Source organism: Mixophyes fleayi, chromosome 7, assembly GCF_038048845.1.
Source record: "Mixophyes fleayi isolate aMixFle1 chromosome 7, aMixFle1.hap1, whole genome shotgun sequence".
Taxonomy (NCBI): domain Eukaryota; kingdom Metazoa; phylum Chordata; class Amphibia; order Anura; family Limnodynastidae; genus Mixophyes; species Mixophyes fleayi.
The window spans coordinates 153,770,552-153,785,974 of record NC_134408.1 but is presented as its reverse complement, the minus strand read 5'-3'; the positions used below and the strand labels follow the sequence as shown (position 1 = coordinate 153,785,974).

Sequence of the window (15,423 nt, the reverse complement as noted above, 5' to 3'; positions counted from 1 at the left end):
TCTGGGGGACACTGCTACCGTGGGTTGTGGAGGGAAGCACGGAGTTGGCACCTAGCTAGTTAACTTTTAGTCACTGCTGACAGACCCCTCCCCTCTACAATCCCCCCCACCTCTTCCTCTCAGTTAATTAAAAAGCCATAAGGAGAAAAGGCCAATCAACCAAGAGCATACAGAGGAAAAGCAGAAGGGAGGGATCGCAGTGTCCCCCAGACGGAATCAGAGAATCAGATTTAACGTAAGTACAAAAATCCTCTTTTCTCTTTCATCCAGTCTGGGGGACACTGCTTACCATGGGGACGTTCTAAAGCAGCCTCCTAAGGGTGGGACTGCTCTGAAAACCCGGCACGTAGAGCAGTACGGGCAAAATTTGCACCCGAACATGCAAACACATTAAACTGATAGAATTTTGTAAAAGTATGGACAGAAGACCAGGTGGCTGCTCTGCCCCACTTCTCGCTGCCCAAGACGCCCCCACCGACCTGGTGGAATGGTCCGTAAATCCCTCTGCACAGGATGGTTAGCCCTGATGTAAGCCTGTGTAATTGTTGCCCTAATCCATCTCGCAATTCACTACTTAGAGGCTGGCCAGCCTCTTATGAGAATCAATAAAGGACAAACAGAAAATCGTTACTCCGAATTTTGGAAAGCTCTCTTAACATAAATGCGGAAAGCCCTAACCACATATATATTACCATATACACCTGATCAGACTGAGAAGCTGTCCGAAAGACCGGAACCACAATTTGCTGGTTTAAATTAAAAGCTGAACACCCTTCAGAACAAAGGAAGGGAGAGTTCTTAATACCACTCTGTCCTCGTGGAACACCAATTATGGTTGTCGACAGGACAGAAATCCCAACTCTGAAACTCTACGAGCGAATGCAATAGCTAAGAGAAACATCACCTTGCATGTTAGAGACCTAATCTGCCAAAAGTAAGGATTTAAAGGAAGCCCTGTAAGCATATCAAGCACCAGGTTAAGATCCCAAGGTGCTGTAGGAGGAGTGTAAGTAACCTGGCTCTGTAAGACCCCCTGAAGAAACGTCCTGATGTCTGGCATATCTACTAACTTCAGGTGGAAGGAAACTGACAGGGCAGATACCTTTAAGGAACCTAAGCGGAGACCTGCCTCAAGACAATCCTGAAGGCCAGAAGTCGGAAAAGAGGAAATATGACAGGACCTATTGTCACACCCTGTGATATAGGCTCGCCAATGCGATGATAGATGTGAGCCGAACAGGCTTACGAGCTTGTAGCAGAGTGTTCCCTACACTGGGGGAAAAACCCCTACCTAGCCCTCCAGAGCTTGGTTTCAACAGCCATGCTGTTAAATTCAGCCGGGGTAAATCCTGGTGATGAAAAAGGACCCTGAAGAAGAAGATCTTGTCATTGCGGAAGACGAAGCTCTTGCCCTACTGCCATAGAGATTATGTACGCGTACCACACTTGCCACGGCCATGCCGTTGCTATCAGAATTACCGACAGACCGTCCTGCGTCACTCGTCTGAGTACTCGAGGAATCATGGGAATTGGGGGGAACAGATATTCCAACCTGAAGTCCCCTGACATGGTCATTACGTCCGCTGCTACTGGCAAGGGGCTCTTGCCCTTGCGCAAAACCTGGGAACCTTTCTGTTGTGTATGGAGGCCATGATATCTATATCCGGTAGAGCCCACCTCTGAACCAGAGACTGAAAGGCTTCTGGATGGAGGGACTACTCCCCTGGCATCATCGCATTGCGACTGAAATAATCGGCCTCCCAGTTCTTTATTCCTGGAATGAACACAGCCGAGATTGCTGGAACATATTGTTCCGCCCAAGTGAATATCTAAACCAATACCCGCATTGCAGCTGCTCTTCTCATTCCTCCTTGTCTGTTGACCAATGTCACAGTCGTGGCATTGTCAGACTGAACTCTGAGTAGATGACCCTGAAGAAAGGTTCGGGCCCCCCGAAGAGCCAAAAGGATTGCCTTCAACTCTAACGTGTTGCTGGATAGAGAGGACTCCTGGACTGACCAAAGACCTTGGAGCCGGAGATGAAGGGATACAGCCCCCCCAACCTTTCAGGCTGGTGTCTGTGGCGACTATGATCCATAACCATGGAGCAAAAGACCTGCCCACCGACATGTGATCCGGAATCAGCCACCACTGAAGCGAATTTCTCGCATCCGGAGACAGAGAAATCTTCTGGCGATCCAAATGTAGGTGGGATCTCGACCCTTTTGTCAAGAGGTCCCACTAAAAGCGGGAATAAGCACGACCGAAGGGGGCCATTTCGAAGGAGGCCACCCTCTTTCGAGATGTTATCCTCTGAACCAACCTGATTTTCTCTTCTGGCAGAAACACTTTCTGTTGTTTGGTGTCCATGACGAGTCCCAGGAAGATCCTGCGTTGGCGCGGAATCACCTGGGATTTCCTTGAGTGTATTAACCATGGCTCTCGAGGAAAGCTATGGTGAGGGACATGTGCTGTTGCAAGCAAATCTCTGAGGCGGATCTTATGAGAAGATCGTCTAAGTAAGGCACGACCTGAACTCCCCTTGAGTGAAGACAAGCTGCCATTACCGACATAATCTTTATGAAAATCCCCTGGAGCCGAGGAGAGGCCGAAGGGAAGAGCCCGAAACTGATAGTGAGAGGCCCCCACTCTGAATCTCAGGAGAGACTGATGACCGTTCCAGACAGGAATGTGGAGGTATGCGTCCTTTATGTCTATGGAGGCCATAAACTGATTCCTTTTCAATCCGTTTATTACTGACCACAGGGACTCCATCCGAAATTTACCCACTTTTAAGTGCATATTTAGGTTCTTTAGATTTAAGATGGGACGAAAGGAACCGTCCGGCTTCTTGACAAGAAAAAGGGTTTGAATAAAAACTTTTCCCCTTCTGGATTACTGGGACCCTGCAAATAACTCTTGCTGAAAGAAGAGAGGTGACCCAATTCTGTATTACCTGCCTTCTTTGTGGAACTCGAGCTAGTGGGGTTACAAAGAGACGATGTGGAACAGGACCCAAGAGATCTATCCTGTACCCCCTAGTTATACTGCCCCGAATCCAAGGATCCGGAGAAGACGCTGTCCACTGTTCTAGAAAAGAGAGACAGGCGCCCCCTCCTGGCGGGTAGAATGGCGGTCAGAGTGCAGGCTTCTCCTGAACCTTTGAGGCCTGACGTCTAGCTGAGAAAGAGGATCTACCTCTGACTGAGAAGCTTCTAGAATTTGTGTGGTCTGCCCCTGGATGACTGGCCCCTAGGAAAGGAAAGTCCCCCGAAAGGACTGCCTAAAGGAGCTGAAATGCGGGAGGCGGGCTCTACCCACATTCACTGGCAAAAAGGTGTTTTGTTTTTTTTGTTTTTTTGGCACCCGTTGCCTGAGAAATCAAACTGTCTAATTCCGGCCCGAACAAACCTGATGCTGAAAAAGGAATGGTTACTAGGGATTTCTTAGATTCCGAATCAGGCTTCCAGGATTTCAGCCATAAGGTTCTTTTTGCTGAAATTTACGAAGCCTGAATAGAGGAAGACACAGACGCTGTGTTCTGAGCTGCCTCGTAAAGATACCCAGATGCCTCTTTCAAATGTAAAGCCCGGGGAAGCAATTATGAGTTCTGCAAGGCCTCAGCCAGCTGCTTTGCCCATGCTTCCATGGCTCTAGGGACCCAAGCCGAAGCAAAGGTGGGTCTAAAGGAAGAACCCGCTGCTACAATATAGACTGTAGTTGAGATTCAATTCTGCGGTTAGTCTGTTCTGCAGTGTTGCAGTTTCCAGGACCGGCAAGGTAGTGTTGCGGGCTAAACAGGCTACAGGAGTATCCACCCTAGGGATTCCTTCCCCGTGAGCCAGATCCCCTTCCTGTAATGGATATAAGGAGAATCTTTTGGAATAGAAAACTTTTAATCAGGTTGTTTCCATATTGCCTCAGCAACATTTCCCAATTCCACCAAAGGAGGAAAACGAATAACCTTTCTTCTGGCTTTCTTAAAGAGACTTCTGTTTATAGGATCAGAATGGCCGCCGGCTGGTAATCCGATGACCGGCGCTCTAAGCCTGCAGTGGCAGCGCCGGTTATCGGGGAGGCTCTGAGAGTGACAGCGGTCTGGAGACCGCTTGTCACTCTGTTTCAGACACCCAAAGCTGTGCCATTGAGAGCCCTCGGCTCTCATCTGACAGAGCCATGTCTGCGCTGCGGGTCTATGGTAGAACACACTCCCAGGTCTGCCTTCAAAATAAAAGTCCCTGTAAGTAAATATAAATTAATAAATTAACACTAGCTATTAATATAACAGCCCAACTCCTTGGGCAGCTAGAAAAACTGAGAGGAAGAGGCGGGGGGATTGTAGAGGGGAGGGGTCTGTCAGCAGTGACTAAAGTTAACTAGCTAGGAGCCAACTCCCCGTGCTCCCCTCCACAACCCATGGTAGCAGTGTCCCCCAGACTAGATGAAAGAGAAACATTATTATGTGCTATCATTTATACAGTATATATAGGTATATGCGAAGGTCTGCTGTAGAAGATACAGGTGTGGAGTCCAGTTTTAAGCAGGGACCCCAGCAAGGAGGTTGCGGTCCTGGGTGCTGCCCCTTGACATGACAAGCTGGTAGTACAAATATATAGTTCCCAGCTGGTACGGAGAAGATGAGTCAGGTGGCCGAGGTCTGGTACATTTGCGAACAGAAAACGTCAAATAGGAACCAAATGATGAATCAGGAGAAGACGGCATCAGAAACCAGAAAGACAATTAGGAAATGTGGAAGAGAATCGGGACTAAGTAGAGTAGTTTGAAGCCAGGTCAATGCAGGAAGGTTACATGATAATGCAGCTATCAGCGAGAGAGACACTGGAACAGACAGGAACTCCTGATACTCTGGCACTGAAAAGTACTCAGAGCCAAGTTTAAGTAGAGTGGCTGCTTTTAATTGCCCGTCTCCAGTGACATCGGCATCCACGTAACCGGAAGTTATAAATAAACAAGGAAGCAGAGAAGACAGGACAGTAGGAAGGAGGAGGCTGGATCTGGTAACTGACAAACGGAACCGTTTCCGACGTGCGACAGTACACCCACCTTAAGGGTGGTAACCAAGCACCCAAAGGGTTTGTACAGAAATCTTTTGTGAAAAACCCCGAGTAGGTGGAGAGCGTGAATATCTGAATCATTGACCCAGGGACACTCCTCAGGACCATCTCCTCTCTAACCTACAAGACATGAAAAGGTTGACTTCATAATCTTCTTGCTGCTGTACCAGGAAGGAGGGAGGAGGGGAACTAGGAGAAGAAGGCAGTTGATAAGAGGTTTTAATAACGAAATTTAGAAGACATATGGACTGCGTAATAAGACTGACAATTTTAGTCTGCAGGCCACTGGATTTACCACTTGTACAATCTCAAGTGGTCCAAAATAGCAAGGAGCTAATTTCGTACTCGGGGCCCGGTGACAATGATTCCAAGTGGACAATCATACTTTGTCACCAGGGGTTAATTTGGGAACTGTATATCTGATTTTATCAACAGAGATATTATTAAGAAGGTTTAAGGTGATCAATGTGGGTAAACTCTGCTCAGGGCATTAACTCTACCAAGTTATCTTGACTGGCAGAAGTGTACATTCTATACACATACATATCCCTCTCTGTCTGAACATTGGATTGTGGATGATATGCTATAGGAAAATTGAGCTTGATGTTAATACTAGAATGCCTTCCAAAACTTAGATACAAATTGGGTCCCACGGTCTGATACAATCCCTACAGGACATCCGTGAAAACTAAAATGTTCCTTAACAAAAAGAAGAACCAGTGTGGGAGGGGGTAGACCCTTAAGAGGGACGATATGGGTTGAACTAGAAAAACGTAAAAGTTAAAACCATTCCCAGGAGGTAGATCAGTAATAAAATTCATTGATAAATGAGTCCATGGTCTATCGGGAATGGAAGGTGGAAGTAACGGACTGAGAGGTGTTTGCCAAGAAATCTTGGGTTAAGTGTAGATGGGGCAAGCTGTAACAAAGTCTTCCACATCCTGATGAAGCGTGGGCCACCCGTAACTCTGGGAGATCAAGTCTGGGGTCTTCTTAATACCTGCATGACTAGTGAACCGGTATTACTCGTTGAGATAAGACTGTCCCCACCCCAACAGATTAGACATCAACCCCAAGGAAGAAGGGACATGGGGTATCGGGTTCCTTAAGAATAGGAGCCGAAGAGACATCCTCCTGTTAAAAACTGAAGGCTTGGGAGGCCGTACCATAGGGTTGGTGGTGTTCCGGGTCAGGGCTGTGGTGAGAGCAACCAAGACTGAATATCCTCCAATAAACTGCCGGTAGTAGTTAGCGAACTCTAAGAAGCTCTGGACGGCCTTGAGTCGGGTTGGTTTAGGCCAGTTTCTAGTAGCTTCTACCTTGTCAGATTCCATCTGAAGACCAGAACACATACAATATATCCCATAACGGGTAGTTGCTGCTGTTCTTTACTTTACAGTATAAGCGATGAGTCATAGCATGCCAGGACTGTGGGGTGTGTTCCTGGGAGCTTTACAGGACTGTGGGGTGTGTTCCTGGGAGGATTACAGGACTGTAGGATGTGTTCCTGGGAGGATAACAGGACTGTAGGATGTGTTCCTGGGAGAATAACAGGACTGTGGGGTGTTCCTGGGAGGATAGCAGGACTGTGGGGTGTTCCTGGGAGGATAGCAGGACTGTAGGATGTGTTCCTGGGAGGATAACAGGACTGTAGGGTGTTCCTGGGAGTATAACAGGACTGTAGGGTGTTCCTGGGAGGATAACAGGACTGTAGGGTGTTCCTGGGAGGATAACAGGACTGTAGGGTGTTCCTGGGAGGATAACAGGACTGTAGGGTGTTCCTGGGAGGATTACAGGACTGTGGGGTGAGTTCCTGGGAGGATAGCAGGACTGTGGTGTGTTCCTGGGAGGATTACAGGACTGTAGGGTGTGTTCCTGGGAGGACTACAGGACTGCAAGGTGTTCCTGGGAGGACTACAGGACTGTAGGGTGTTCCTGGGAGGACTACAGGACTGTAGGGTGTTCCTGGGAGGATTACAGGACTGTGGGGTGTGTTCCTGGGAGGATTACAGGACTGTAGGGTGTGTTCCTGGGAGGACTACAGGACTGTAGGGTGTGTTCCTGGGAGGACTACAGGACTGTAGGGTGTTCCTGAGAGGATAACAGGACTGTAAGGTGTTCCTGGGAGGATAACAGGACTGTAAGGTGTTCCTGGGAGGATAACAGGACTGTAGGGTGTTCCTGGGAGGATAACAGGACTGTAGGGTGTTCCTGGGAGGATAACAGGACTGTAGGGTGTTCCTGGGAGGATTACAGGACTGTGGGGTGTGTTCCTGGGAGGATTACAGGACTGTAGGGTGTGTTCCTGGGAGGATTACAGGACTGTAGGGTGTGTTCCTGGGAGGACTACAGGACTGTAGGGTGTGTTCCTGGGAGGACTACAGGACTGTAGGGTGTTCCTGAGAGGATAACAGGACTGTAAGGTGTTCCTGGGAGGATAACAGGACTGTAAGGTGTTCCTGGGAGGATAACAGGACTGTAAGGTGTTCCTGGGAGGATAACAGGACTGTAGGGTGTTCCTGGGAGGATTACAGGACTGTGGGGTGTTCCTGGGAGGATAACAGGACTGTAGGGTGTTCCTGGGAGGATTACAGGACTGTGGGGTGTTCCTGGGAGGATTACAGGACTGTAGGGTGTGTTTCTGGGAGGACTACAGGACTGTAGGGTGTTCCTGGGAGGACTACAGGACTGTAGGGTGTTCCTGAGAGGATAACAGGACTGTAAGGTGTTCCTGGGAGGATAACAGGACTGTAAGGTGTTCCTGGGAGGATAACAGGACTGTAGGGTGTTCCTGGGAGGACTACAGGACTGTAGGGTGTTCCTGGGAGGATTACAGGACTGTGGGGTGTGTTCCTGGGAGGATTACAGGACTGTAGGGTGTGTTCCTGGGAGGACTACAGGACTGTAGGGTGTGTTCCTGGGAGGACTACAGGACTGTAGGGTGTTCCTGAGAGGATAACAGGACTGTAAGGTGTTCCTGGGAGGATAACAGGACTGTAAGGTGTTCCTGGGAGGATAACAGGACTGTAGGGTGTTCCTGGGAGGATAACAGGACTGTAGGGTGTTCCTGGGAGGATAACAGGACTGTAGGGTGTTCCTGGGAGGATTACAGGACTGTGGGGTGTGTTCCTGGGAGGATTACAGGACTGTAGGGTGTGTTCCTGGGAGGATTACAGGACTGTAGGGTGTGTTCCTGGGAGGACTACAGGACTGTAGGGTGTGTTCCTGGGAGGACTACAGGACTGTAGGGTGTTCCTGAGAGGATAACAGGACTGTAAGGTGTTCCTGGGAGGATAACAGGACTGTAAGGTGTTCCTGGGAGGATAACAGGACTGTAAGGTGTTCCTGGGAGGATAACAGGACTGTAGGGTGTTCCTGGGAGGATTACAGGACTGTGGGGTGTTCCTGGGAGGATAACAGGACTGTAGGGTGTTCCTGGGAGGATTACAGGACTGTGGGGTGTTCCTGGGAGGATTACAGGACTGTAGGGTGTGTTTCTGGGAGGACTACAGGACTGTAGGGTGTTCCTGGGAGGACTACAGGACTGTAGGGTGTTCCTGAGAGGATAACAGGACTGTAAGGTGTTCCTGGGAGGATAACAGGACTGTAAGGTGTTCCTGGGAGGATAACAGGACTGTAGGGTGTTCCTGGGAGGATAACAGGACTGTAGGGTGTTCCTGGGAGGATAACAGGACTGTAGGGAGCATCTGTGAGACGGTAAGAACCGGTTGTATGAATTAAGCAGTTAGATCAGTGGGTTGTAATGTAGACTGATCATGATATGAACAATTACTGCACATGACGCAGAATATGTCATAAAACAAGATTATAATACACAATGTAAATAGATATTTTGGAAACACAGTAAAACAAGTCACCTGTACAAAGAGTAAAGTTCTGGTTGGAGGAGTTTACAATGATTTCAGCCTTTTCCTTGGTTATATCTCCAGTTTTCACCTGGTAAGTGACAGGTCCGATTCTAATTTCATGAACCCCTAGAGATGGATTTGTGACAGTCCCACAAAATGCTGCAATGGAAAATAGGGACATTAAATAGGGAATCAAGTAGGGCTGTCATTAAAATATAATTTTTCAATATAGTGTCTGACAATAAATCTCTCTACAAAAAATATCTCTATTTTATGTGGAATAACACAGTAATGTAGTAAATGTATTTCCTGTGGTGATATGGACTAGAATTATGTGGCTCGTTGATGATTATTTGTCTAGGTGCTAACAGAGTCTATACTGACTAAAAAAGCTACTTTATATCATCATCATCATCATCAATATGTATTTATATAGCGCCAGCATATTCCTGGTGCAAGACCTGGACATCTCCAAATGTTCCCAAAATCTCCAGTGAATATGGGCCTGAGTCATTAAGGAAAGTTAAGTAAAACATTGAGTAAGGTTTCTCCTGGACAAAACCATGTTACACCGGAAGGGGTGCAAATTAGTTTTCTATTTTGCACATAAGTTAAATACTGACTGTTTTTTCATTTAGGACACAAATACTTGATAGCTTATTTGTACACTGAAATTTAAAGTTGATATTTGTGTGCTACATGAAAAAACAGCCAGTATTTAACTTATGTGCAAAACAGAATACTAATTTGCACCCCTTGCATTGTAACATGGTTTTGTCCAGGAGACTTAAATAAGAAGTTTCTGAAGTTAAGATCCTTAATGAATCAGGCCCTATATTTCTGGATAAAACAGAACGCCTCCGGCCTGTGACATAATACATAACTCTTGTCATAGTGGAATCTTATATACAGGTAAACCTACTTGAGCCTGACCCGGATGGCTGCTTGTTACTCGCCGCATTGGATGCATTGGTACTGGTGCAGTTTGTCAGCTGATGTGAAAATGCCTGAGAACAGAAAGTACATTATATGGGAGAAAAAGATGAGAGGAAAACTGTATAAGCTGACATGTAGCACAGTGCTTAGTAAGACGGCACAACACACGGTCTGACCCACTGACACACTTGTTCCTGACTGAAAGCCCCTTACCCCCAAGATATATAGTATCATAATATTATTTATATATAATTAAATCAAGCCAGAAACCTCTGCACCACTTAGGACTACTGTGCGAGTCTCTGTGGCTACACCAAGTCTGAACATTTCTAATTCTACCCTCCGATCAGTTCCTCCGAGCAGCGGGAGACTCTAGAGCTGCAAGATGCTGAATGACAGCACATGGTATGTGATAAGGATACTACATATATAATACTCATATATATACCACCTTACAGTATAAATACCCCGCACCTTACACCTCCTTCACAGTATCATCTACCACCCAGCCCCACAGCTGCCGCCAGCCAATTCGGTAAGGGGGTGATTTCACGCCAGTGTCGAAGCTGCTTCATGTAATTACGATATTGTTGTTCTCACCTTAATTGTGTCTTTATCTTTCGGGTAAAGAACTAAGTGAATTTCTTGAAGGTTTTGCGTTTTTTTTCTACAGCTAAACTGGAAAATCTCATCAAACATAACAGACGCTGCCAGGTCCCTCGGGAAGTGAAGTTGTCCGGTTCCCATGGCCGGGAACGATATTGATTTCCACCCGTGCTGCTCGGTCAACGTCAGGCAATCTTTAATGATTCCTCGAAATATCTAGGTCAGATACATAATGCATGTTAGTGATGTGTATTCAGTAAAGCAGAGCAGTGGGCTTTGATTACTTTACTACTACTTAAAATAGTGCATAATAATATTATAACTATACATCATTTTATCCTATTTTTAGACTATTTAATATTTCATATACTTGCATATTGTGTTCCTGTACATGGATATCACTGTACACAATTTGTATCAGGTGAGGACTTACCGTCTCTGTACCCCCCCGTCCGTTATCCCACGGCGGCATCACAACATGTAGAATCTTCTTACAGCCCAGATTGCAGCTGTCGGTTTTGAACACGGATCCCGCGCCCACCTGGACGCCCACACTCTCCAAGTGCAGAAGTTGCTGTAGATTATCGCCAGCCCGCTGGTACAAAGCCTTGGAAACTCCCCCATTGGCAAGATTCAGGTCAGCACCTACACTGTTCACTATCACCTCTGTCTGCGATGGAAATAAGTACAGCGGTCACACGCAGTTACAAGGTGACACGATACATTTTACTACAAGACAATGGAATTATGCACCATAAGTCTGCTCTATATTTGTCAATTAAATATCACATGAGCAAAAAATAAGATTCCTTGATAGCTTTAGAGGTAAATTTATCAAGCTGCAGGTTTGAAAAGGTGGAGTTGTTGCCTATAGCAACCAATCAGATTCTAGTTATCATTTATTTAGTACATTCTATAAAATGACAGCTAGAATCTAATTAGTTTCTTTAGGTAACATCTCCACTTTTTCAAACCTGCAGCTTGATACATTTACCCCTAAGGCTTTGATTGCATCTAGAACTTACAAAGTAAAATGAATCAGTCAGGACCGGGAAGAAACACAATGTACACTATAAACATTTGACCTCTACAGCATTATTATATAGGAACAGTATCTATGATTTCCTCCTACAGAAGGTAATGTTACTTATATAATTAAAGATACATACTGTGGCGTCTTCGATATTCTTTTGAACAAGCATGATGATCAGGCCCTCTTTTGTCATAACGGTTTCCTCGTTACCGCTGCTCACTCTGACTTGTGGCTTCTTTTTAACTTTAAGTTTTATGGACTGCGGTGGCTCCGCTGTTGTAAGGGCCCCTGAGCTACCTTCATCTCCAAATGTGGCTTTGGCAACTTCAGAAAAAATCTTCACAGTTTCAACATTCATATCAACAAGATGTATTCGTTGTAGACTGCTCTGGTGTCCCCTGGGTGTCCACATAATCTTTTATGGCTTCCAATATAATTTCAACACAAGGTCTTAGAGGAAATCCAAACACACCAGAGCTGACAGCTGGAATTGCAATTGAACTGTGAGCGTTGTCAGAGGCCACCTCTAAACTGCTGGTTATTGCTTCCCGTAGAAGTCGCTCACATCTCCAACTTGGGTGTTCGCTCCAACGAGGTCCAACCGTATGTATAACCTGCTTACATGGCAAATTACCGGCATCTGTAATGACCGATTTACCAGCTGACAATTTACCCTCCTTCCTGACAATACGGTCACAATCATCTTGGAGTTTGTCTCCTGCTGCTTTCAGTATAGCCAATGCCAGACCCCCAATATGCTTCAAATCCTCATTGGCCGCATTAACGATAACATCTACATTGTGATGGCACAGGTCATCTTTATATACAGAGATGCTCATTCCATTTGGCAGCTTTACTTGACAATGGGGGCTATCTACTGGTTTGTAATCACCACCGGTCTGTAAACAAATCACACAATTGAATCTGGTCTTTGCTGTAGTAGCATGCATTTCTTTGTTGATCTTACAGAATTTTTCAGCCCCTGGTTTCACAATGCGCAGTGTGTCACAATGGAGCAAGGACAGAACATTGCGGATGAGGGCATCTGCTTCCTCAACCAGCGTCCTTGGACCAGACAGGGAAATATTATTCTGATTCTTCACCACTTTTACGTTCTCTTTAAGCATTCCCCAAATTTGTTTCTTTTCTTCCACAATAAACTGCATCATTGCACTGGATCTAACTGGAATATTTATTTGTATCGGAGAGTTTTCCTCCAGAAAATTATAGATTATTTGGTAACTCTTCTGTGCAGATGTAGAGAGACCTGTGATAACCACGTCATTCTCTGCTCCGACAGGGAATTCCTCTATCAGAACTGTGCTTCTCTCGCCATTAAATGACTCAGACAAGTGCGAATGAAGACTTCTCCACTCTGGAATTCTTAGGACACTCTTCTCTTCTACAGGAATTTGCCTACAAACTAATTCTTGTTTCATTTGTCCTTCTGCCTCTGTCAAATCTTTGTGCAAGTGGCCAATCAGTTTAACAGCATTGTCTTCAACCTCAAACAGTGCGTTAATATTGTGACGTACAAAGAGGAGACAGGACAGTTCTTCACTATCAGCGGACATGAGGAACTGGATGATGTGTGGGTTCATCTGGATGGATTTTGATTTCAATTGTTGCTTAACATTGAGTATTTCACATTTGGCAGAAAGAACCTCTTCTCGCAGTCCAGTGAGCCTGATATTCTTTGTTGATATGTCATAGTCCATCTTCAGCTCAGGGACATCCTCCAATATCTTTTTCTCCAGACCACTGTTACGCATAATGTGATAAAGGGCCGGGGACACTGGTACAGTCATAGTCAAGCTTTGGTTTTTTCTTTCAACCTGTTTTGTGGTTCCTTCTACCAGTTTTCTGAATGTCGGCTCAATCTTCTTAACATCCTTCAACGTGCCGGCCAGGAAGACCTTCTCCTCAGCAAAGTCTGGTTTGATCAATACTCCTTCATACGTGGAGCTGCAGACATGTTCTGTGATGGCTTCCCAGACTGAGGGATTCATTTTACAGTCTATAACTTTGTACTTTGAAATAATAAGTGAGAACTCAGCAGAGACCTCGTCATTCCATGTCCGAACGACCTTCGCCATGGTCCTGAGATGTGTGGATAGGGAGCTGGGAATCCTAAGTTTTATGACAGGATTTGAGCAGTCTATATCCGGCCATGTGATCTCACAGTTCCTATCCACCATCCTGACGTCTATGTCGTGTTTTATCCGTTTATTATTCACAATATACTCCAATATGTATGGGCTAATATGGAACTCTAGCGGCTCGGGTATTTTTATAGAAGGTTTTGTCTTCCCGTATAGAGATATTTTTAGTGATGGGTAGTATGGAAACACGGTTACTGTTGTTTTATCAAGCACATGACTCATCTTCAAAACTGTCTTTACAACTACAAAAGAGAGAGACACACTTGAAATACGCCAGAGAGTGATATAGAGAGTGTCTGTAATATCATGCAGAAACAGCAATGAATAGTAACATCTAAGAGACTCCATCACCCCAATCCACAAGTGATGTCTCCGATGTGGATAAAACACTTTATTAAGCCTCACTGGAACACTGTCCCAATCTAGGATAAGTAATATACATATAGGTCATTTCCCCTCACAAGTAACCATACTATTCCTATCACTCTTCTAATACTAGAATCCTAGATGTAAATACAATTGTAGGAGACGGTATGATTTGTGTCATATACTTGTAATATGAAGCTTGTCATATAAGTTGTCTTTCCTTCTGGTTTGAGGGCCCTCAGAATGATATAATCCCTTGGCCAAGACATTACCTGACACAATATAAATTCTATAGCTATAACAATACTTGACCTTCGCTGATTGTTGGAGGACGGCTTTCTACTCTAGACTTCCTTCTTTCTGACCTGAGCCCCAACATACCTCCCGCGTTATAGAAGATAATCAGCGCGGCCCCTTCCTCGGGTAACATCACAGTTTCTTGAACTCTTCCGCCTCCATGTTTCGGGCTCTCAAAGTAAACTATGACGAAGTCCTCAGATATGTTTTGGGGTAAATTTTCAACCCTAATACTTCTGGTTTCTTCCAGATGTTTTGCTGTCAGTTTGTTCTGATTCACTCTGAGGCTGCTGGAGAAGTTTCTCATAAAACTCGGGATATCTACAAAAGTATAATATAATTAAAAAAATGTGAATTTTGGCATCATTAAGTTAAATAACAGTAGAGCATAAATCCATCATATCACATCTTACATACATCTAGGAATGTCCTGCTCCTCAGATATCCCAGTGTAAGTACTAGGACAACAGTGTGATGTCCGGTGCAAAATTCAAGTAGATTTTGTGGAGTGGAAATCAAAGAACAAGCCTAAAAATCCACACTCTCTGCGCGCTCAGACACACCACACTCTCTGCGCGCTCATACACACCACACTCTCTGCGCGCTCAGACACACCACACTCTCTGCGCGCTCAGACACACCACTCTCTGCGCACTCAGACACACCACACTCTCTGCGCACTCAGACACACCACACTCTCTACGCACTCAGACACACCACTCTCTCTACGCACTCAGACACACCACTCTCTCTACGCACTCAGACACACCACACTCTCTGCGCACTCAGACACACCACTCTCTGCGCACTCAGACACACCCCACTCTCTGCGCGCTCAGACACACCACACTCTGCGCGCTCAGACACACCACACTCTCTGCGCGCTCAGACACACCACTCTCTGCGCGCTCAGACACACCACACTCTCTGCGCGCTCAGACACACCACACTCTCTGCGCGCTCAGACACACCACACTCTCTGCGCGCTCAGACACACCACACTCTGCGCACTCAGACACACCACTCTCTCTACGCACTCAGACACACCACTCTCTCTACGCACTCAGACACACCACTCT

The 15,423-nt window shown here is 45.9% G+C and overlaps 1 protein-coding gene across 1 annotated transcript in view; it reads right to left on the bottom strand.

Moving 5' to 3' along the window:
- LOC142098407 (protein mono-ADP-ribosyltransferase PARP14-like) overlaps window positions 1–15,423 on the bottom strand; it is a 45,690-nt gene that overhangs the window by 16,210 nt on the left and 14,057 nt on the right. Inside the window, 7 exon segments of the mRNA XM_075181246.1 lie at window positions 8,954–9,103; window positions 9,867–9,951; window positions 10,481–10,702; window positions 10,920–11,156; window positions 11,656–11,895; window positions 11,897–13,923; window positions 14,429–14,665. Of these exon segments, the coding sequence (XP_075037347.1) occupies window positions 8,954–9,103; window positions 9,867–9,951; window positions 10,481–10,702; window positions 10,920–11,156; window positions 11,656–11,895; window positions 11,897–13,923; window positions 14,429–14,665 (3,198 nt within the window).